Source organism: Buteo buteo, chromosome 9 (genome assembly GCF_964188355.1).
Source record: "Buteo buteo chromosome 9, bButBut1.hap1.1, whole genome shotgun sequence".
NCBI lineage: Eukaryota > Metazoa > Chordata > Aves > Accipitriformes > Accipitridae > Buteo > Buteo buteo.
Window position 1 is genome coordinate 5,816,298 of NC_134179.1, and position 22,239 is coordinate 5,838,536.

The following is a 22,239-nucleotide window of genomic DNA, read 5'->3' on the forward strand; positions in this document are numbered from 1 at the left end:
CAGAATACCTGACTCGTTCTGCAAGTTAAGAATATTGGGAATTATTCAGGGTGTTATTTCAGCTCTGCATTCCCCACTTGCCTCTATGGCATGAGCAGATGCAGCCTTTGCCAGCTGCTGCTCTTTGTATTTTATTTTTCTTCTGAAGGAAAAGAATAATTACACTTAAAAAACCAATAACCTTCCCCAGGAAGGCAGTTCACATGACAGGCCAAATTCATTTCCAGCCCAATGCTGGGGAAAGCGCATGGAATTACAAGCAGGGACGGATCTTACCTAATAGACCCGCAAGCTGGCAGCAGACTCCACAAGAGAAGAAATATTTAATTATAAGGAACATATTGGCGCCAGTCTTGTCCTGGTCATGTAAGATGAGCACAGCAATGCTGTGCACCAGCCCATGCTGCTTGTACACAAAGCACTCCAGAGATCATCTGCCTCACCACAGCCTGCCCTCACTGTATTGATAGGTTGTGCTAGCCATGTTGGAGGGAAAACAGCTCTCTTGCAGCAAATGCAGATATGTTTCAGAACTAGGATATAAGCTATGATGTTTAAAGAAGAATTTAAAGGCTTAACTCTGTTTTTTTGGGTTCAGATATTTTTTGGTTCAGAAGCAGACTTGCTACCATTTGGAGGCTGGGAACAGAGGAATGTCTATAGCAGGCCTGGCCAAAGGTCCCTTTAACCTGAGTCCAGCAGCAGTGTAAGAACAGGTCCTTTCCTGGCTGCTGTTCCCCCTCCTGGCACCTCACTGGGGACTAACCTCAGGCCTTCAGAAAGTGGACCCCTCGCTTGATAACGGAAAGCCAAACCCTGGCTTCCCCGCCAGGAGCATGTGAGTTTGCTAAAGGATGTTCCTTCCCGTCCCATGAGCATGTTGTCCCTGGCTGAGTGCTACCCCTCTCCCCGCAGGTGCTAGCAGATGCCATGCAAAGCCTCCTGGGTTCACAGTGTCCAAAGATCCAGTTTTAACTGTGTAATGCACAAGCTAGCCTGTGGGGTCCCAGCGAAACAGTACTACTCCCCAAGCAAGGCCTGCTGTGTGCATCTTCAACAGCACACGGGCATCTCACACTTACTCATGAGAAGATGCTCTTGTCCCAAGCCTTGTTTTTCCAGCCACGTTCCTCACCTGTAAGGAGATGGCTCATCACTGCAAGACTTACCAGCCTTTCACTCTAACCCAAGATTTTTTCCATCAGTAAGCCTCACCTCAGTTTTCATCCATGAAATGTTGGCTCAGACAGGAAAGAGACTCTTTGGGAATGATCCACCACTGGCCATGCAAATTGGAGTGAAACACACATCAAGAGATTTGCATTTAAGCAAATCCCAAACAAGGTATCACGGAGACATCACTGAATTGTGGAAAGCATATTTCTGTCAGGATCAGCTGGAACTTTACCAGTGGAGTATGAGCACTGGCTTCAGTCTGCTCTGGGAAGCTCATGACAGTCAGCCTTTCTCCAAAGTCCTGCAGAATCTGAGAGCTGGGACTTGTCAGCAGTGACGACAATGGAAACAGGTGAGTTTCAGCACCTTGACTTTTCACAAGCGTAAAGATACCTCTTCATAGAAATATCAGGGAAAGAACATACCTTGCCATCCTTGGGCTCATATTTTAAAAAAAAAACAAACCAAACCAAAACAAACAGGAGGAATAATTGTCTAAAATCCACATGTGGCATCTTTAATGTCCCAAGAATTCAATAGTACCTATTAGCATGTTCTGCCTTCTCTAGGCTGAATTTATATTCTCTCACAATGCAATATTTTTCCAAAAGGCAGTTAGATCAAAGAGATGTGAAATCCAATTCAATTTGCTTGAAAATTATATAAACTCAGGCCTAAATTAGCATTCCTTTCCCCAGTGCTGCCAATAACAGAGTTATCTGGAGTGTTAATAGCTGGCATCAGATCCTGCTGAATAACTCACTGAAAACAACAGGTTTATTTATGTGAGGCTGGACTGCTAAGTTAAAAACAGTGTTAAAGGACAGAGCCATTACATTGCTTACTTATAAGAATTTGATCAGAGGAAAAACTGTGATTATATGAGTGAAGTAACTTCAATAGCACAGCATCTGTGTGTAAAAGTAAGGAGGTGTGGAAGCATTTTTCTAATGTCTTTAGACCATAGTAAAGATCTTAGGCAAACAGGACTGCAGAAGTGCAGATCATCAGACACTTGCTAGAAGTGGTCACAGACAAGCAAGGTCAGTTAACACAAAGAGGTTGTAGGGTTTGGCAATATCAGACTTCAGAATAAAATAAAAGCTGCTCACAGCTTTTCCAGTGATGCTATTTCAGAAATATCCCCATTCCGAAAATTAAATATAAGACTGTCTCCTTGGCTTTGGTCCTCCTCCAAAAGTTCTGTGCTGAATCTTCAACTGGATGCGGCTAGCAAAGTCTGCATGAGTTATTGCAAGTATCAGACCATGATGGAGCTGAATGAACTGTGCTATACATTTCAGACTTTTCTATCAAATTGCAATGCTGTATCTTTAAAGGAACTCTCATGAAAAGATGCAAAGTTTCCAATGCAGAAAGTATAGCTGTTTCTGCCAGTTATACCTGCTCTGCCACAGCTTTTCAGGTCCAGCTACCTGTGCGCACCAGGTACCCATGCTTCCAACTGCTCTCAGTAAAAACAGCCCTGAAAAGGGGCTACAGGAGGGACTTTTCTTCCTTGGGCCATGGAAAACAGCTGGCCCCAGTCTCAGCTGCAAGAGTTGATATCCATTTCTGGCTGTGTCCTGGCTCGTCCACAGATACTCACTGGTTGATATGCAGAGTCAGTGTTTACCTCTATTTTGACTGTTTTGATCATAAGCTTTCTGGGGCACTGTCTCTTGCAATGTGTTTGCCTTGTGCCTGGTCTTGGCTGAAGTCTCTCTGGTTAGTACTCAAACACCCAGTTGCCCAAAATTGCAATTTCTATGCCCCAACAGAAAACATTTGGGGTAACCTCAAGCCAGCACTGAGATTCTGTGTTGTTTAAACCCTCTACTCTTCCCTTTCTAAGCTCTCCACGTGCATGTGCACCTGGGGACACAATGCAACATGAATGAAAGTGATAAATGGAGCCAAATGACACAACTTGAAAAGCAGAAGGGCAAAATTATATATCACAATTTTAGAGATCAAACACATCAGCTGTGGAATGGCTGGTTTTGTTCCCTCAGGAGAACATGGCTGCATGTTTTCCAATAGATTAGCTTCAAAGTTAAGTTCTTCTCTGGAAGATTTCAATGAAAGCCCATATGGACACTCCTCCCTGGTTGCACAGGTGTGAGCTCTCTGTCCAGGCACAGCCCGCTAGCCAGGATAAAAGAGCTGTCCCTGGTATGGTACCTCATACCTCTCTCTCCTCACTCGTGCCAAAACACCTGTACACAAGGCAGATCTTGCAAAGCTCTATCCAGGCAGAGGAAGAGGACAGATGCCTCACACCAAAAGTCACACAGACCCTAGGGACAGGTTGTGCTGTATTCCAGGCAGGTCAAGAAAACAGAGCCAGGCCTGCCGTCAGTCTCTTGGGTGACATCCTGAGACACTGAACCCCTCTTTGTGCCTTCCTCAATAACCTTGATAAAACAACGGAGTCCCCAAGTCCCTGTCTGTATTTGCTGTGGATACAAAGCAGACGCAGCAGTCAGCTCCTTTTCCATTCCTGAGATCTGCACTGTGATTCACACCACTGTTCAGAGCAGCGACTTCAACTGTCCAGGGTATTTCCACCTTTGCTGCACTGAGGTCAAAGCTCGCAGAGCAACGTGCTGAAAGCCAGGAACTCCAGAAGGGCAAGGAGGGGCTAAACCATAGCATCTCTGCTGAACGCAATAAGGGCTGTAGAGTTAAATCAAATGTTGCTGACCCAAAGGGGATATGTAGGATCCCCCAGAGCTCTCTTTGGAAAATAAAAGCCTAAAACCATCAGCCAGCCATATCTGGCACAGAGGGAGCTGCATGGAAACCACATGGCACCCAGTGCTGAAATACAGGGTAGGGCACCTCAGACTTTGTTTTCTGCAAATGAGCAGCCCTCACTGTTGGGCTCCTAAGGGATGATATATGTATTAATAATAGCAGTCTTATATTCTTCCTTCCCAACTTGGTGTACAGAGGTGATGAATTTGCTTCTTCTGTAACAACCTCTTCCAGCTGCTGTATGCTTTCATTGAACTCCTCTAATGCTCGTTTCATTCCCTCAGTCCCTACAGATTTTGGAAAACGGGTGTATCAGGGAGTGCGAGTGAAGCACACAGTCAAAGATCTTCTTGCTGAAAAACGATCCAGGCAGAGCAGTGGCTCCTGCTTCAGTGTAAGTCACTTCTTCCCCCCCTCCCCCTTTTTTTTTTAAACCAGAAAAGTCATGTCATGTAATCCTCTGGTTTAAAGAGCATTTATGTTGAGTTCAGGGCACTGCCAATATTGGCAGGGAATAGCAAAAACATTTGCAACACTAGTGTTTGCCCCCAAAGATCACAGATGGCTCCTTGATTTTTTACATCAGTGAACCTTTGAGGGATTAAAGTCCTTCCCCCCCCCATTCCTTTCACATCCTGCATATGACACCTTTCCAAGTCAACTTCCTTTTTTACTAGCTACAATTGAACAGCTCAGTGCCACAAAAATAGATGTTCTTCCCTGAATGTTGTGCTCCTTCCAGCTCCTCTCTGGCATACTAGAGTGCCAGGGGAGATGCAGTGATGTTATGGTCTGGAAAGAGGCCAAGCATCAGTTTGTGAAAGATGATTTCGTCTTATAGTGGTTCTATGGCAACAGGAAACCTAAGTCAAATTATAGTATGCTACATTGTTTTTCTCAATTACTAGCAAGAAAAGTGATGCTGTCCCCAGAAGAAGACACAATATTGCAGGTGCCAGCATGTGGAATCCAGTGGCACAGTAAGCCATTCCCTGTGCGTTGTCAAGGTTCACCTTTACCAAGCAGCAGCACTTCACTTCCAGGCTGATTGGCAGCAATGGGGTCACTGACAGATAAGGAGATGCAGTCAAGCTGCTGAAACTGTGTCCTGGAAGGAAAGGGTGGGAGCAGAGACCCAAATTACTGGCAGCAGAGCACACATGTTAGGAGCTTTGATGCTCCTTTCCCCTCAGGCTTTTTGCCTTTGGCAAAACAAAGAGACCTCAAAGGGACTTGCAAGTATTTTTCTCACTGTTACTTTCATGCATGTTAACTCTGTGTACCAAAACAGGCAGAAAACCAGCATGGGCATTACCAACCAAAGCAAGAACTAGCCATAGATATCTTCACAGCCTTTAGCTAATGCAGAAAGGCGGAAGAGCCCCTGAGCCACAGACAGTCACTGGGAAACACATGCTCCCACCAGGCAGGCATTTAGGAATACTGCTTTGGGGAACAGCAGGAAGCAACTGCTGTGTTTGCTCTCCTTGAGAAAACAGATCCTGCTTGACGACTATCATGCTTTACCTGCTCTCTTTCTAGAGGCAGCAGCTTCAACGGCTGCAATCAAAAGCCCTAGGAACTGTAAAACACTTGCTGCTTGCCTTATTGCCCTTTGCTTTGTATTCAAAAGCTTAGCAGTTGTGTGTCTATCTAATGCAAAATCAGCTCTGTTGCTAATTCCCTATGAGACACGAAAAATTATTGTGCAGGGCAAACATCCGTATTTGCTCGAATATATCATGAAAAGAACAGCTGTAAGTGCAGCTCTGTTTATCTGACATAATATAATCCAGAATCAAAGCAAACGGCAGATAACTGAACACCCCTTTGTATATTTATGATGCAGTGTAATTTAGCTGCATCTTTTGTTTGAACATGATCTTTGCTCCGAAATCAGTAAGCCTTTGTTATGCAAGGGGAGATCTGCTGCTGAGGAAAGGTCATTGCTCATCAGAGGTGAGCTGCTGGGCTGTTTACTGAGGCAGTAGAACAGCAACAATTTCATGACAGCCAGGCCCTGCACACATCAAATGATAGGAAACCAGTGTGTACTGTGATGAAAACCACACAATCTGGGCTTCTGAGTTCCCACCAACTGCAGGGCAGAAGGGCTTTAGGGAGGGTCTGACTTTTTTCCTTTATCTGATCTACTGTGTAGGCATGAACCAGCAGTTACCCACTGCATAAAAGGATTACCTTCTTTTCTCAGGTGGGAAAACTGGTAGGTACACAGATGAAGTACTATGCCCAGCAGCACTCAGAGGCCAGGGTCAGATCATTCAGCAAACTTGCCGTCAGCAAGCCAGTGAGGTGCCCTGCTCAGACTAAGCTTTGCTTTTCTTAATTTTTATTACTTCATCTGCTGTTCTACAGATTGGGCCCAGAGAGAAGATATACTGAAGCCAAAATATGGTCAAAGGGCACCATAGGACCCTGTTGCAGGAACACGTCATTATTATGACCTGGATCCTTGCATTTAGTCCCCCAAGGCAGCCTTGTAGCTGAACAACGCTCCTGGGTTACCAAGGCAGCGAACCAACACGGCTCTCTAGAGTACGTACCCCCAGCCAGTATCTCTGCCCTGTCATGTGCAAGGGAGGCTGAGACCAAGCTTATCAACAGCTGAACATGCTGTGGGCTCAAGTGATGCTAAACAGACACACTGTGTTGCAGAAGATCCAGCTACCTCAGTCCCAGGGCACTGAAAGTAAGTAACGCAGAGAGGAAATGAACTAATGGGCTTCAATTAAGCTGAGCCATTCATCACTGGATAAGGAGCCAGGAGGCAAGTGAAATGTAGGTCTCTGCAAGTATGTGGGTACCTGCTAAGATGAAGGCCAAAGATGGGCTGCTGCAGAGGTTCTTGCAATTGAATTACGGCAGGTAAAGCCCTTGCAGCTAATGTCAGCTCTGTGGCTATCCATCATAGATGCATGCAAGAGGACCTGCTACCTGTGACACAGTCAGATAGTTTCAGTGGCTGTTGAACAGACAGAATCAAAGATGAACTTAGATGCACTGGTAATTTGAAATGCTCCATAGCAGAGGCTGACAGCTATGCCCAGGGACCTTCCTGTCCCTCCAGCAAAGCATCCCAGCCCTCATCACTGCAGCCCTTTGACCTGTAGGCAGCATCTGTGCTACCTGCACCTCCTAACTCAACTTTTTCCTCAAACACAGTATTATGGGTGCCAGACGACAGTCCTAGATTACTTCCCAGTGGGGTGTTAAGACTGCGATCTAAATACTAGTGCAGAGGCCTGCACCATTACTTTCAAAAGAGATTCCTCCTCAGTGAATGCAGACACAAGCTGGCTGCAGGATACAACAGCCATGGGCAGGCAGAGGAGGTGGTGGGGAAAACCCTGAAGCAGGAGAAAGTGTTACTGAAGTGACATGGATGCCGAGAGAGGTGTCTGGTGAGAGCAGATTTGCATGGGGAGGCTTTAGCTTTGCAGGGCAGCGTGCATTACCAGCTATAATCCGCACTGGGGTCTGTGGCTGAAAATGGTCCAGCTGGAGACAGGTGCAAGCCCCAGCCCTGACCCTGCAATGTGAACACTCTCATCTGCCTGCAGGCCAAAGGGCTCCTTCCTGACACCTCCTATCACTCCCACAGCCCTTGTGACTTGTGTGGTCTCAGACCTCATTTTCATGACGGAGCAGGGAGCAGCTGCAAGCCTCCCTCAGCAGTAAAAGGAAGTCCTAGCACTGGCAAATTTAATTCAAATTTAAACCTCTAAATTTGGTTGCTTGCTGTGGCAGGAACCTCCTGTTTGCACTATGCAAACTGAAAATAACATGCCACCATCACCGGCCAGGGCGACAGCACAGCTAAAGTAAATGCAGATGTGGGCACTGTATTTCTGCTCTAAGGGTTTGGAGGTCTGGAGACAGAACTCAGTGAAAATCCATGTACGAGCTCTGCTCCAGATGAGCAGATGCTTTTGCCACAGTGCTTTGTAAGGAATTAGCCACCGTGAGCACCGGGGTCACTCAGGGCTAATTCTTCCATGCCTAGGGACCAAGAGGAGAGTATTATTATCAGTATTGCTGTAGCACCCAAACAGGAGCTAGAAACAACTGCCTTCTGCACACAGCCTGCTTGTTCTGCTAGGACGGGCCAGCTAAAGCAGCTCTGCGGCAGGTAGATGCAGCACAGGAGAGCTGGGCTAGAACACGGGCCATGCAGAATCGGCCTATTTTGATCAGCCAAGAGCTTAGATACCAGCTTATTGAGACCTGGTTTGTGCCAACACCAAAATGACTGCTCAGAATTATGCCTGCATTTAGGGACCCTGCAGTACATGAGAAAAGCCAGTTATCTTGATATTTCTACTGTTATCAACTCTACACAAGACCTTCAAAATCTCTTCTTGGCCTACATCTGCTAATACCTCAGAGGCCACAGGCTTGAAATCTTGTAGTTAAGCTCTTCATACTTATACCACCAAGGCTCAAATAGTGCATCCGAATTATGCCACCACCTTCCCAAACTACATGCTTAGAGAGCTGCCTAGCTTTGATAGGACACTTTTTAACATATCTTTATCTTTTGCAGGGCAACACCAGCACACCGCAGTTACCATTTGTCCAAATGCCAGGTGAAGTTTTCCTCCACCAATAAATACCTTCTATGCAGGTTGGACAGTTGACACTGCCTCTGTCTCTTCTCCTCCAAAGGACACAAAGTGAGCAAAGGAGCACTGGAGCAGGGCCACCCCTCAGAGGGAGCCCAGGAGGAAAGCAATTGAAAGAGTCAAAACAGGAACAGCAATAATAAAAGAAAGGCCCCTGTAATCTTGTATGAAATTCCCAAAGAGGGGAAAGAGAGGTAATTAAAGCAGTTCCCACCTCTTTTGAAAGAGGTGCCATGCAGATCCCCTTCTTTTCCCTCTGTATCTCCCAGTTTTCCATGGAGCTAAAGAGAGAAAGCACAAAACCAGGAGCTGACCTGTTTGTCCCTTGAGCTCTTGGGCAGGGAAATGGGTGTGAGGCTGGAACAGAGGCAGGTGGCTTTGCAGCTGTAACCCCATCCTCCTCCCAAGGGCTGTAGCAGAGCAAGGAAAAAAGCAAAGGCTGGTAAAGCTAACCTCAATCCCCCAACCTCATACGTGAGGCTTCCCAGAATATATTTGGTTTGCTGCAGATGGAGGTCATCAGCTGGACCAGGGCAGTCTGAGGTGCTAAAAGTAATTGGCCTGACACACCTGTTTCAAGACAGGTTTGACTCCTGCCCTGGGTGATGCTGGAGAGAAAAAGGTTTTAATTTGCACCTGCAGAGGTTCCATTAGCTCTGTGGTTCCCCAGGTGCTGCTGTTACGGTTTCTCTTTAGCCAACCCTTTTTTCTGACCACCACAGGCTCACCTTCTACGGCTGCTTACTACGGCGTCAGGAGATCCTTCACAACCGAGTTGGATTTCCACAACACAAAGCAGTTTGTCAGTGATGTCTACTCATCCCCTCTAGGGTCCAAGCCCTTCTCGTGCAATTCCTCTGCCACTCAGGGCTACTCAGCACTCCTGGACCCATATCTCACCGACCAATATGGGGATTACCGTGCTACTCCCCTCACAACTGGTACCAGCTCCTTCTTCAGCCCTTCTTCTGTGCCCCCTCTCCTGCCATCCTTCCCTAATGACACAGCGCACTTCCTACTAGTGAGTGAGTCTGTGGTTCTCAGTCACCCAATGAAGGATTACCTGATTTAAAGCTGGGGGTTAAGTCAGGGGGACTCATGTGGGAAGGATGTGGCTGTTACAGGAGGCAGCTACAGCAGAGTGCACAGCAGATGGGTCAGGGCTGAGGGGGAATGTTTTTTCTCTTTGTTGCGGTCCTCCATCTAATTGTCCCCTCTTCCTGTTGGAGACCAGCTTCTAAATTAACAACCTTCCCTGCTCCCCAAAATAACTACTCTGTTAAGCTCCTTAAGTTTCTAGAAACATCCTTGGTTGGCTCCAGGCTGTTGCCTAACCCCATCCCTGCCACTTCCCAGGAGCCAGCTCCATCCACACATCCAGGGCAGAGCTCCTGGGCCCTGCAGGGTCAGGGCTGGTCAGTCCCACTGGGAGCCTTTTCCAGGCCTCACCCACTATTGACAGCATGGATGTTTCCTTTCAACAGTTTTAACACCAAATACTGCCCCAGAGCAACAGAAATCCTTGTGAGCGTTCCCAGCTAGGCATTGGGGATAGCTTGGCTTGGTGAAGCCAAGCTAGATATACCATTACCTCCAGGATAAGTTTTTATTCTTAAGGGTCTTTCTTGCCTTCTCTCCCCACTTCCATGCAGAGAGAGCCCTGGGAGCAGACCTCACCTGACAGTCTCAGCCAGTCAGATAATGCATGCTCAGACCCTCTGCAAGCACTGCCTGCCGGCACCAGCTGCCTCTCCTCACAAGAGTCCGGAGGCGTTTCCCCATACCGAAGCTCAAGTTGGACCCCAGCCATCCCCGGAGCCCAGCCCTACCCTCTGCATCCTCTTGAAGATGTCCACTACTCCCCCAGCTATGCTGCCACCTCATCCTACTCTTTCTCACCATTCCTGACTGTGGCAAACGAGCTTACCTCCAGGATGAGCCACCTCTCACCAGAGCAGTCCTTGGAGATGCCGCCCCTTCACGATAACTCTGCCTGGGCAAAAGAGGATGGAAGTCCCATCTGGGGGACTTATGAAGGCCGGAGAACTTATTGATGAGAGATAAGATCTGGAGGAAAAGAAAAATGGACCATTATTGAAGCAAATTAATTATTTGTATGCTTTTTCCTAGAGCTGGTCCTTCAAACAGAGGATGCTAACAACATGCAATGCTTTATGCTCTGTTTAGAAATACAATCACTTGGATCTACCACATTTAGCTTATAGTAGTGCCTTCTAGCACCTTATGAAAGTCATTGCTCACAATCCTGCTGTGCCACAAGTAAAATACACACCCTGAAAAATATCTGCACTCTATGGGCCTTTCCTACAAACAAGGATCTCAGGTACTTCTTTTCAGATGCTGAGAGAACAGGTTGCTCTGAACCTTAAACTACATCTACAGAGCAATGTTACCAGAAGAGATTTGGGAAGGCTGGGGAGCAAGGCAGGGGGTGGGGGAAGCCCTCCTTAATAGCACAGAGTCTGTGTAATGGTATCTGGTTAGCCTAAATATATGTCCCTAACGCTAACACGCTGCAAACGAACATGGCATTGTCTTGGGCAATAGTTACGGCCAGAGTAGCAAAGACATGGCGCATTTGAGCCTACAGCACAGAAGGCTACAACCCACTAAAGCTCACCATTCTACACCAGGGCCTGGCAGACAGCTTAGGGTGTTGGCAGGGACTGTTGGGGCACCGTCCTGCCTGCTGATCTGCATGCAAGGAACCCTCTCCGTCCTTCCCACCTGCAACGCACAAAATACATCCTCCCCCGTTTCCCTCTTGCCCTGAAGAAAACACCGAGCTGTTCCCCCTCTTGCCTACGCCAGATCAATAGAAGTGATGTGAGTCGAATCCTTGTGTCAGTGGGCAGGAGGCAGACTGCTCCCAGCCCCTTGCCAAGAGACACCCACCTGGGGCTGTCACTGGCTTCAAGGCTGATCTGAAGTCCCAGTGCCAGACCGGGACCCACGGCCACTAGAGGTAGCTCTGCACACACAAACACACAGAGGAGACCTGTGCAACCCTCACAGATGCAGCCAATCCCGCCTGCTGCCTCCGTACCCGATGGAGGCTACCCGCTTTGCCTCACCTCCTCCCCCAGCCTGGCATCCACAGAAGCAGCAACAAAAGCCTCGCTGAGGAAGAATGGGAGCTCTCCCGGGCCTGAGAGTGTGTAGTGATGAGATGCTTTAAGGCCCTCCTTGCCTTTTCTCCTCAAATCCTGGGGCTGATGGGGCCTTTGGAGCCTCCTCAGCACCCTCCCAGGGATCATAAATGGCACCGGGGCCACAGGATCGGGCCCAGAGCATCGGTTCACACCATGCTGCCTGCAGGCACCTCACTATGGGGGAACGTGGACTGGGAGATGCAGCACTGCACCTAGAAATGGGCAGCAATAGCAGGCCCCTGTAAGCAACACTGCAGAGAGCTGCCAAGCGGGCCAGGCCAGTCCTCTACACAAAGGCCTTTCTTTTACAGGCATACCACCTAGCACCATCCCTGGCACCCCTCATCCTGTAGCCCAGGAATGTCCCTGCACCTCGGTGCACACGCAGCAACTGTACAAGCCCCTTGCTCAGCCCACACCTGGCAGACAACACCTCCCTGGCTGTTCAGGCACCCGCAGACCATCCAGAGTATGTTCTGGCATCAAAGGATGGACTGAGCGCTCCCAGGGATCTCAGCACCTGCCCCAAAAGGGAAGGCTCTGTGCAGGCTGCCCCGGAACAGACCTCTCACCCTGACCCCTCACAGCATGGCTGAGAAGCAGCTGCGAGAGCCGGAGCACCAGCAGCCCTGGTGCAACGTGCCCAGAGGAGCCCATTTATGTCTTCAGGGGCTCAGCACAGCCCCTGCTTCTACCCCACCAGTGTTGATGTGCTCCTGGGGCAGCGGCTCAGTGCCGTCCTGGGGTCACAACCATGGGTCAGCCCCAGCCACTGGGTGAAGCTCGTCCCTGCAGCCCTGCCCAGCCACTGGCCTGCGCCCAGGCTTCCCCAGGGACCAAGCCCCCTGGAGCCCCGGCTCGGGCAGAGGCCCACAGCCGGCCAGGAGTGCCCGGCTCTGGTCCTGGCTGGGCTGGATTCCCTCCCAATGCTTCCTGATTCCCCAGACTTGTTCAGACCTGCTCGGAAAAGCAAACTCCGGTGGCTCTCTGTGCCTCAAATCTCGCCTCTGCCCACTCCATGGGCTGCGCCCTTCTTTTTGCTAGTCGGGCCCTGGAGAGACAGGGAAAGCTCAGCCCGAGGAAAGAGCCAGTGGCCAGGGCTCCTCCGCACATGTGCTAAGCTGAGCTAGGCTGCCTCCCTGTTTGGTCCGTGGGCACCACAGGCTCCTGCGAGCGGCAGGTGTGGAGCATCCTGGGGTGACGCCTGCTCAACCAGAGCTGCTCCCCTGACCGTGAGCCAGGACAAGGCCAGGAGCCCCAGAGCATCTTGGGGTGTGTGCCGGTCTCCTTGCCCCACACCCAGCCCCTGCACCCCCAAACCGGAGGCCCGCACGAGCCCGCAGCCTTGTTCCACACCACCGCAGACAACATCGCCAGGCTGAATTGCTGTCCGTAGCTGCTATTTGACAAAGTGGCGAAGCAGTCACCATCAGCTCTCTCAGCTGTACCTTCTTCAAGGGACTTGCAGGGATGGGGACACCAGGGTCAGTCTCGCTGTATTTCTGTCAGGCTCTGAGGGGGAAGCAGGGACAGAAAGTTTTTGAGCTGTCTTGGAAGTGTTTGACCCACTCTGGCATTTGGCTCTTAACCAAGGCAGGGTCTCTGTGAGCCTGGAAATGCTCTGGAACCCAGGAAATGCAGGAACGCCCCAAACACGGGTGCTTCATGTTTCCTGAAGGCATACAGCTCAGTCACGACTGGAGCCGAGCAGCCTGCGTGCTCTGCTCTGTGGTCTCTGATTACAGAGGTAAACATTACCCCGGCTCCCGGGAGTGCCAGCTCCCCTGCACAGCACCCACAGCCTCACCGGGCTCTACCCACCCACCACCGATGCTTCAGCAGGAAGCAGCCCCAGCAACGCAAGGGCTTCAGGTCCCAAACCGCTTAGCATGGGCAGGTCTGTGTACTCCCCTGCAACGCCCCCCGCCCTGCAACTTTCCCACCACAGCATGCTCCTTTTTGCTGCATCGCGGGGAGGGGGAGAGGGCTCCTCTCCAGAGGAGCCTGTGGGAAGCATCCTTGCAGAGCCACCCCGAGCAAGGCTTGGCCTACCAGGAGCTGCAGAGGCACTCCCTCTGCACCAGAGATGGCATCGCCACTGCGACCACTCCCCACAGAAATCAAGTGTATTTGTTCAACTTAAAGGAAAAGAAAAGATTCAGCTGCAACAATAGCCAAACTGAACTGCTAGTAGATTATTAACAGCCTGGCCTGCTTTCTCCTTCAGCCAGCTATTCCCAGGGCATGGCAGAGACCGCATTGCCCGACGAAAAGTTTAAACGCAACCTAAAAGACCCGACTACTTCAGTATTGTATAGTGATGAAGGGCCATCCAAAAAGTGTGGCATCCTACCACACACTGCAACCCCACCACTTGCAGCACACAGGGCAGGCCAGCACTGAAGCACGTAAGAAGAGAGGGGCCGATTTGTGGAGCAAGAGCAAATAGTCTGAATTAGGGGAAAACGCAGATAAACTCCAATATAAGCCCAGCATCTGGACGGAGGGAAGGGAGTGCTGTGGAAGGAAGTGGGGTTTGGGTAGCTTCAGCTACCTGGGTGCCCAGGGCAGCCTCTTTGTTATGCCACGCCCGCCCACTGCCATTTAGGCCCCAAAACCTTAGTATTTAGCCTTAAAACATGAAAAAATGTGCAAAAAGCAGCTCAGTCCCTTGCAGAGTCCTCTCTGCAGGTAGCAGATGAAATATGAGAGGGCTGGAGCACAGCCTGTGTGTCTGAGGGGAAAATACTGAGCCGATTTCAAGGCATCTGCTTCGTTCAGGGAAAGATGGATAAAACCCTGCAAATGTCCCAAAAGCAAAGGGTGGGGAGGGTGGCCCCACCAAATCTTGTTCCCCCAGACCCTCTGCTAGATGGGGATGTGCTCAGTTTCACAAAAAGATAGCCCATTTTGTGGAGCCTTTGAATATTCAAATTGAAAGTATCGCGCAATCATTGATTGTCAAATCATTGGTTTCTAGAGGTTTTAAATACTTGGCATTAGGAGAGAAAAACTCAAACTTATACCCGTAGGGATAAAACAATAATATTATCGGGATCCACCTGGCATTGCCACCGGGCAAGCAGGTCCCTTGGCCCCCAAATTTCAAGCCTGTTTCCTCTTGCCCCCTTCACCCGCTCTGGGGCCGGGGCCAGGGCCACCGCTCCCGCCGCACCGGGCGCCCGGCAAAGTGCTGCCCGCTCCTGCTCAGGATGTCCGGTAAGCCCTGCCGCGACCCCCACCCCCCCCCAGCCCCCCCGCCCCACCATTTTGGGTCTGTTTCGGGGTTCGCCGGGGTCATTTCGCGAGTGAGGCAATCTCGCCTCCCAAGCGAGGAGGAACCGGGGAGGGCGGGGAGGAGGGAAGGAGGAGGCAGGGAAGGGATCCTGCCCGCCAAGTGCCAGCCCCGGCCGGGCGCGGGGCCGCCGCGGGGCCGGGGCGCAGCGGAGCGCAGCGGAGCGCAGCGGGCAGGGCCGGCCCGGCCGGGCGGCAGCGGCCGGCGGGGGGAGCCGGGCCGCCGCAGCACCGGTCCCGGGCCGGCCCGGAGCCGCTCGCCCTCCGGCGACCGTCGCCGTGGCTCCCGGCGGGGAAGCGCTGCCTTCCCGAGCCCCTGCGGCGGGGTGGGAGACGCGGCCCCCGCACCCTCGCCCCCCTCCTCTCTGTGCCCTCCCCGCACGGTCTGCCCTCGCCGCACCGCTCTTGACCCCCCGCCCGCCCGGAGCGCCCTGCTCCCCGACCCCGAGTCCGCCCTGACCCCCAGCCTGCCCTTGTCACCACCCTGCTCCCGATCGCCAGCCTGCCCTGCCCGCCCCGTTGCCTGACCCCCAGCCCGCCCTCACCACCCTGCTCCTTGACCCCCAGCCCCAGCTTCATCACCCTGCCCCTTCCATCCACAGCCACGCCCGTTCGGGAGAGCTGGCCGTGGTAGACCTGCTCTCAACGCTTCAGCTGCACGCAGACCACGCCGGGGCCTCGGGGTGCTAGAAAAGCAGGATCCTTGGGGCACAATGCTCTGCCACGGGAGCTGGGGGTGGGGGCTGCCTGACAGCCAGCCCCTGGGTTATAGATGTGTCCGTACCTCACCTGCTAGTTTAAGGAAGTTGCTTCTAGTGTAGCCCCTAGCCCTGTCCAGCTACCTGCGCAGATCAGAGCTAAGAGGTTGTACGCAGCACGAACCCAAACCCGCAGAAGGGGCTGCTAGCTCAGGGCCCTTCCTGTCTATAGGGAGGCCAGGTAACAGGGTGTTCTCATTAAATTCAACCCTTTCCTCCCCTCATTTTCCCCACCTTCAATTTGTTGAACAGAAACAAAACATAAAAATATGAGGTGAATAATCCCCAGCTGCTGAGAGCACAGCTCAGCAAATTCCCCTCGAGGCAGACCCGGCTCAGCCTGCCACCTTTGTGGAGGGACCTGTATGCCTGTTACAGCATGTCCTCAACCAGAGCACCAAGGGGGCAGCAGGATGGCAGGTGGGCAGGCAGGAGGGTGAAGATGCTGTACAGCCATCAGCAACGGGGAAGAGGTTACAGCAGAAGAGGACAGCGCCTACAGTGTAGGATTTCTTGGGTATGCGGGCAGGGAACCTGCAACCAGCTGCCTCCACTGCGGGATGAGATGACAATAGTGTTCATAGGATCTGCTACTAGATGAAAATAACAGCACAAAGCTAGGACAGAAACAGAACTGCCAGAGGCTTTAAGTATTTTACCATGAGTACAGCAAGTAAAAGTGGTTTTTCAGGCTAGGTAAATTCTTTACCATTTCCTGTACTAAAAATCCCTCATCAGGTAGTGACTGATGATTGCTGATTGGTTTTGGCTAGATTAAAGACATTCTAAATGCTTCTTTGAAATAAATGGGAGTTGTACAAAATGAGCAAAATAAAGAGATCATCTAGGCTTTGCAAGAAGTGATTCATGAAAGCAGTCATTTTATTTGTGTTTTGTTTAGCGCTCTGAATAACTGCCCACATATTTTCATTGCTTTATTCCTGGTCTTCATCTGCCAGATGAAGCGCTTCCCACATTTATTTTCAGGTCCTAAGAGTGGCAAATATGATAGGAATTTAAATAAATTCAACAGTAGCACCAGATGGAGCTTGGTATTAGGACACCTGGGGGGCGGGGGGAGTGGGGCAGGAAGAAGGAGATAGAAAAGAATAAAACATGTATGACTGCTAAATATAATCAACACCAACTTTTTCATAAATGTCTGCTTGTCACAGCTTGAACAGCAGGTATTAAAGAGGGCTATAAACTGTGATTACAAGTGACTTAAAGGTGACCAGTTAATCACGTTAACTCTAAGTTGACTCCTCATAGAGCATGCCTGAAAACACGCTGGATTTGCCGTATGCTCTGAAAGTCTCCCATCTTGTAAAGTGTTTTTCCACAAATTCTTTCAGGAAAGCCCAAGGTGTATCAAGGTGTTAGAGTAAAGATTACAGTTAAGGAGTTACTGCAGCAGAGAAGAGCACAACAAGCAGCAACCGGTGCAGCGGTAAGTTAAAATCTTTTGGTGTCTGCTTCGTCTCTTCTCTCTTAATCTTTTTCGCCAAGACTGTAATCTCTGGGCCAAGGAGACTGCCGAAGTCTGAGTGTAGCAGGCTGGTCAGGATGGGGGAGAAGAACCTTCAGTCAGGGTAACTGCAGCAGTGATCTACACAGGTGATGGATCTGAGCCTTTAGTGCAGGGAGGAAACAGAGCTGGTGCTTCAGAAATGCAACTCACTCTGGGATAGAAGGTCCACATGGACAAATTTCAGTTCTGCTTACAGTTATCACTCCAGTATCATTATGCTGGATGAGCAAGGCAGGCCATGGTCCCTGCCCCCCATTTAAAATGTGGCCTGGCCGGCTGAAGCACAGACCAAACTGTTCTGCAGCATCAGGTGAAGCGTATGCCCAGGGCATGACTTCAACCTGACCCGTGCAGCTTTGAGGATCAACCAGTGCAAAGCTCTGCCACACTAAAGCTCCCCTAACCCCCTCCTTTTCCACAAGTCTCAGCCCACCAGGAAGCTGCGTTCAACTACCCCTTACCCCTGGAGGCTTTCTCTTGTCCAGGCAGGAAATGAAGGCACCAGAGAGGTACAGTGCCTCCAGCAGCTCCCAGGCAGTGGAGAGAGTTTGGGAATTTGGGACTTAGCAACAGCCCCAGATTTTGGTTAGCAGAAAGGTAGAAAACAAGGCATGGGCAAAGACCTCTTAAGCAGGGCTCCCTCCTGCTCCGTTAGGGCTCCTTAGCATAATATTCAAGTGTGCCTGACTGAATTCAGGTCTCCAATGCTTTTCAGTACTCCTAGCCCCATCCCTTCTAAAGGAGGGGATGGAGATCTGTGTGTGTGCTCACACACGTGTACACCCTCTCTCTCACTCGCTCTTCCAGTCTTTGTAGGAGTGCTCTAGCTCCAGCCACTCTAGGGATTTGCATAAAGAGGTTGGTAAATCATTACTTCTTCCTGGTTCACGACATTACAGCTTTGGATGGTTTTCAGATTTCATCTCCCACCTCCTGTACCTCGTTGCAGCTGATTGCACAAAAAGCTGATCAGCCTGCAAGCCACAGGCAGAGAGGCCTGGGTGAAGAGTGCACAAAACTGCTGGGCTTTGGAAATGCTGGGTCATTCCTTCCCTCCAGCCCTAACGGTAGCAGCCTCTTCATCACAGCCAGGCATCACAGGGCTGCGTGGAACTGGTTTTCGCTTCCCACAGTGAGTTTACACAGCGCTTGTTTTGCCCACACAGGAAAAAGTTAAAAGTGGCAGTGCAGGAGGTTACCTTTGTGATCTGCAAAAGTTACATGTTGTCCTGGGGAGCCCCCAGAGGTTTAGGCTGGCAGGATAAGCTGCCTCCGTGCACTGAAAAAAGCTGAACCTGAAAACTGCTGCTGCGAGTAGTATGGCCCTGTCTGCCTTGTTACATATCTGCAGCCAAAGAGAAGAGGGGTAGTCCTACAGGCACTTTCAGCCCGAGAGGAGTTTGAATAAAGGAAGTGGAAGTCTGTATGAATTAAAACTGAGGAAAAAAAATCAGTGTTTGTATTTGCAGAGCAAAATCCTGGTCCCAAACAACAAGCATCAAAACTTCCATTGATTTTGGGCTGGATTTCTTGCCTCCAGCAGGTCAGGTTCCTAGAACAGAAAGATCTGTCCACTTCAGCTTCCAACATCCCTTAGAAAATGAGACTGTCTATTTTCATAGATGCACGTAGCTGTGTTAGAGCAGGGAGCAATGTCAGAGCTGGTTCTCAAGTGACATCAACACCAAGCACAGCGACCCAATCTGATGCCCAGCCACTGGGATACCTGCAATTGTCTTTAGTCCTGTTTCAAGAGTTATCGCTACAATTTGTTAATTACTCATGCTCAATCATAATTATCCCTACAAATTCTTTGGGATCCCTCCACTGTGGAATTCATGGTCCTAGAAATCAAAACATTAGTTTCAAAAGCAGTCACAACTCTGCTGAATTAACAGTAATAATGCAGTAGGAAGAGCACACTAGCAAGGTGCTGTATCAAGGGCTTTACACCAGGTTGGTGTTGTGCTCCTCCAGTGCCGTTATAGGCTCAGGGAAAAATCATGTTTTGCATGTTAATCTCATTCTGTCAATGCTAGGGAACTTTTCACGTCACAGCCATGAGGTAAATAAGATTTACATAAATAGATTGAAGCGAAATCCTGGCTTACCTCAGCATGTAGAAAAACACTCCCCTGTGTTACAGTATCTACAATTCCTTTTCTCTCCTCTTTGGTCAGGTTTCTTGGGGCAGCAGCAGCATCCAGTTTTCAGAGTCTGTGTCTCCTCCTCAGCCAGGTTGGTACAAAGCCCATCCGCATGTCCCTTCCCACCCCTTTCCCAATTTTTCCCACAGCCCAGAGTCTTTCCAGCCCTTGGTTGAGGCAGGCACTACCAGATAACGGGCAATGCAGCTAATCAGCACTTGAAAGGAGTCCACAAAATGTGGATGAGGATGCTGTGAGGCCAGCAGGTTACATATTACCCCTTTCAGGAGCACGCTCACATGCTCTTATTTGTGCAGTTTATTTTTTCCACAGCAAGGAGCAAGATCCCCTTCAGGAAGGGATGTTCATCCCCTAGGGGATAACACTGCTGGCAGCACCTTCTCCAGGCTACAGTCTGTGGGTCCAATTGGAGCTGGAGGGTCAGATTGCCCTGAAGCACTTTGTTGTGTTCTCACTCTCCTGGCAGCATCCACAGGAGTGAGAGGAGTGTCAGGTTTTCAGCAACACAAAGAGTTTCTTCCTCCTGTATGTGAATATCCAAGGAAAGGGGGAAGGGGTTGGGGTAATAGCACTTTGGGCTCACAGATCCTTCAATTATTCTGCAGCCAAAGCAGAGAGACCTAAAAGGTTGGGCAGGTGTGAATATATACATTGTATGGACAAGGAAATTATTAAACTGTCAATATTTGGGAATCAATTTGCTTATGTTAATACAGAAACGTGAGACATACCAGAGCTTTTTCAGGCTGGGAAGTCTCCATCTGTTTATGTAATTTGGGTGCTTTTCTCTTCCTCCCCACATCCAGCTAAACACTGCCACCTTGAACCTGCAAACAGTTATACAGTTATGACTCTGAGTGACTGCATGACCCACATGCAGTTCCACTGTCTTCAGACCTGTGCTCCTCCATGTGGCCAGGGCTTTGCTTTTAACCAAATTTGAACACAGCATGAAAAGATAATAATTCTGAAAAGTCAGATCTGCTGTGAGCTTTCATACCCCCAGAAAGCATGTTGCAGTACAGTGAGAGTCTGGCCCTACAGCTTCCTAGGAACTCACACTTTTGCCAGTAACACTAAGTGGGCGCAATGCCATGCTATCGCTGACTTGCTCTATTTTGTCTGTTCAGAAGTTTGTCTCCTGTCTGACTTTTTGGAGGATTAAAGAGCAAATTATTCTTCTGTTATCCCCTTCTTCCTGCAGATATAGCTACCCTGCATCTGGAGACTAGGTGAGGCAAAGGCGCAAGCCACCTGCCAAGCTGTGAAGCATAAATCAAGTAAACAGTTGACATTTGAAGGGAGGCCAGAGGGTCAAGATTCTGAGGGGGTTTCCAGCTAGAACCCTGTCCAAAATGGCTGGAGCCAGGAGAGTTTCCAGCCATATTTAAAGAGCTTTGGAGCTTTCCAAGGCGATTAAAGTTCCCCAAGTTATTTGCATGCTTTTGAGCATCTTCCTCCTGGTGTCTGCTTCCCTAGAAAATTCACCCTGAACTTGAAGGACTTTTTTCCTTGTCTAAATCCATAGGGCTACTGAACATATGAGAGTACTGAAACCTGACCTGGGTCAACATCTGCGCTTTGTGAAGACAGATACTGAATAATCTGCTACTGTCTGGTTTACCTTTTCTCCTAGATCCCATCTCTTCTGTTCCCAACTATTGCCCATCATGGCAGTTCTCAAATTGCCTCTCCTGTGAAGAAAGCCCTAGCTATTTGGAGCAGCTGGTAGATTCCTGTCTTCAGACAGATGTTCCATTAGACCCAGCCTTCAGCGCTTTCCAGCCATCCTCACTCTACAATTCAGACACCTTCCAGCCAGTCCCCTTCTGCTTTAACCAGGGCCTGGTAAGCTTTGTGTCCCAGGGCACCAGCCACAGGTGCACTCAGAGGGAAGATGGGGAAGGGAGTCACATCCTGGGGCAGAATGGCAGCAAACTGATTTGGAATTGTGGCTGCTTTTAGGGGTATGGGGTACAGCTGCAGCAACGCAGGCTGCTTGTGTGGACTTCTGCATGGTTTCCCATTGGGAGCAGAGGACAGGGAGGCCCAGCCAAACCTAGAAAGAGGTTGCAGAGTAGGGAATGTCCCTTCTACAGATCCTGTAGATTTTCTGCAAAGAATAGCCCAGTTCCCACTACTGGTTGTCTAACTTGCAGAGAAGCTCCCTATTAACACTAATGTCACAGGAACTGTCTCTTGGGTTTAGGCCCCCAAGGGCCAAACTATCTCCCTGGGTAGCCAGACCCTCCTGAGAAAGGCAATGGCATGGAAATTCTGGCTTCTGTCCACATTTCCCCAAATGACACCCTGAAAAATCCTGTTGTTTTTTTTTTCTCTCAAACTCTAGGCTGCCGGATCCCCCAGTTCAGCTGATCTGCCCAGCCCATTAAACTATAGCTGCTCTCCTCCTCAGCTATCTCCTTTCACCCCGCTGACCCACAGCTCACCCTCTGCTCTGGACACCAAGACCTATGGCTACCCTGCGGAGGAGTGGTCCTGCCATACCCCCTCCCCATACACCACCTCAGCCTGCTGCTGCACAGCCTGTGGCTCCCAGCATGAGGACAACAGGGTCCCGCAGTACTTCCCCTGCCCCAGCACGGACTGCATGGACTACCTACCACCCATGGCCATGGCTGATGACTTCTTCAGAAGGGATAGGAACTGTGACATCTGCTATAGCTAATGGGGACTGTGGTTTTACACATCCACTGTATACAAATCAGATTAATT

The 22,239-nt window shown here is 50.0% G+C and overlaps 2 protein-coding genes across 2 annotated transcripts; both read left to right on the forward strand.

The window, feature by feature from the left end:
• Positions 1–1,518: 1,518 nt before the first annotated feature.
• POU2AF2 (POU class 2 homeobox associating factor 2) lies at positions 1,519–10,633 on the forward strand. Its single transcript, XM_075036679.1, has 6 exons — positions 1,519–1,528; positions 3,296–3,356; positions 4,171–4,330; positions 8,501–8,543; positions 9,302–9,600; positions 10,232–10,633. The coding sequence occupies exons 1-6, from the start codon at positions 1,519–1,521 to the stop codon at positions 10,631–10,633; spliced, it is 975 nt and encodes a 324-aa protein (XP_074892780.1).
• Positions 10,634–16,183: 5,550 nt separating this feature from the next.
• POU2AF3 (POU class 2 homeobox associating factor 3) lies at positions 16,184–22,192 on the forward strand. Its single transcript, XM_075036680.1, has 5 exons — positions 16,184–16,224; positions 17,137–17,254; positions 19,516–19,573; positions 21,125–21,351; positions 21,854–22,192. The coding sequence occupies exons 1-5, from the start codon at positions 16,184–16,186 to the stop codon at positions 22,190–22,192; spliced, it is 783 nt and encodes a 260-aa protein (XP_074892781.1).
• The last annotated feature ends 47 nt before the right edge of the window (positions 22,193–22,239 follow it).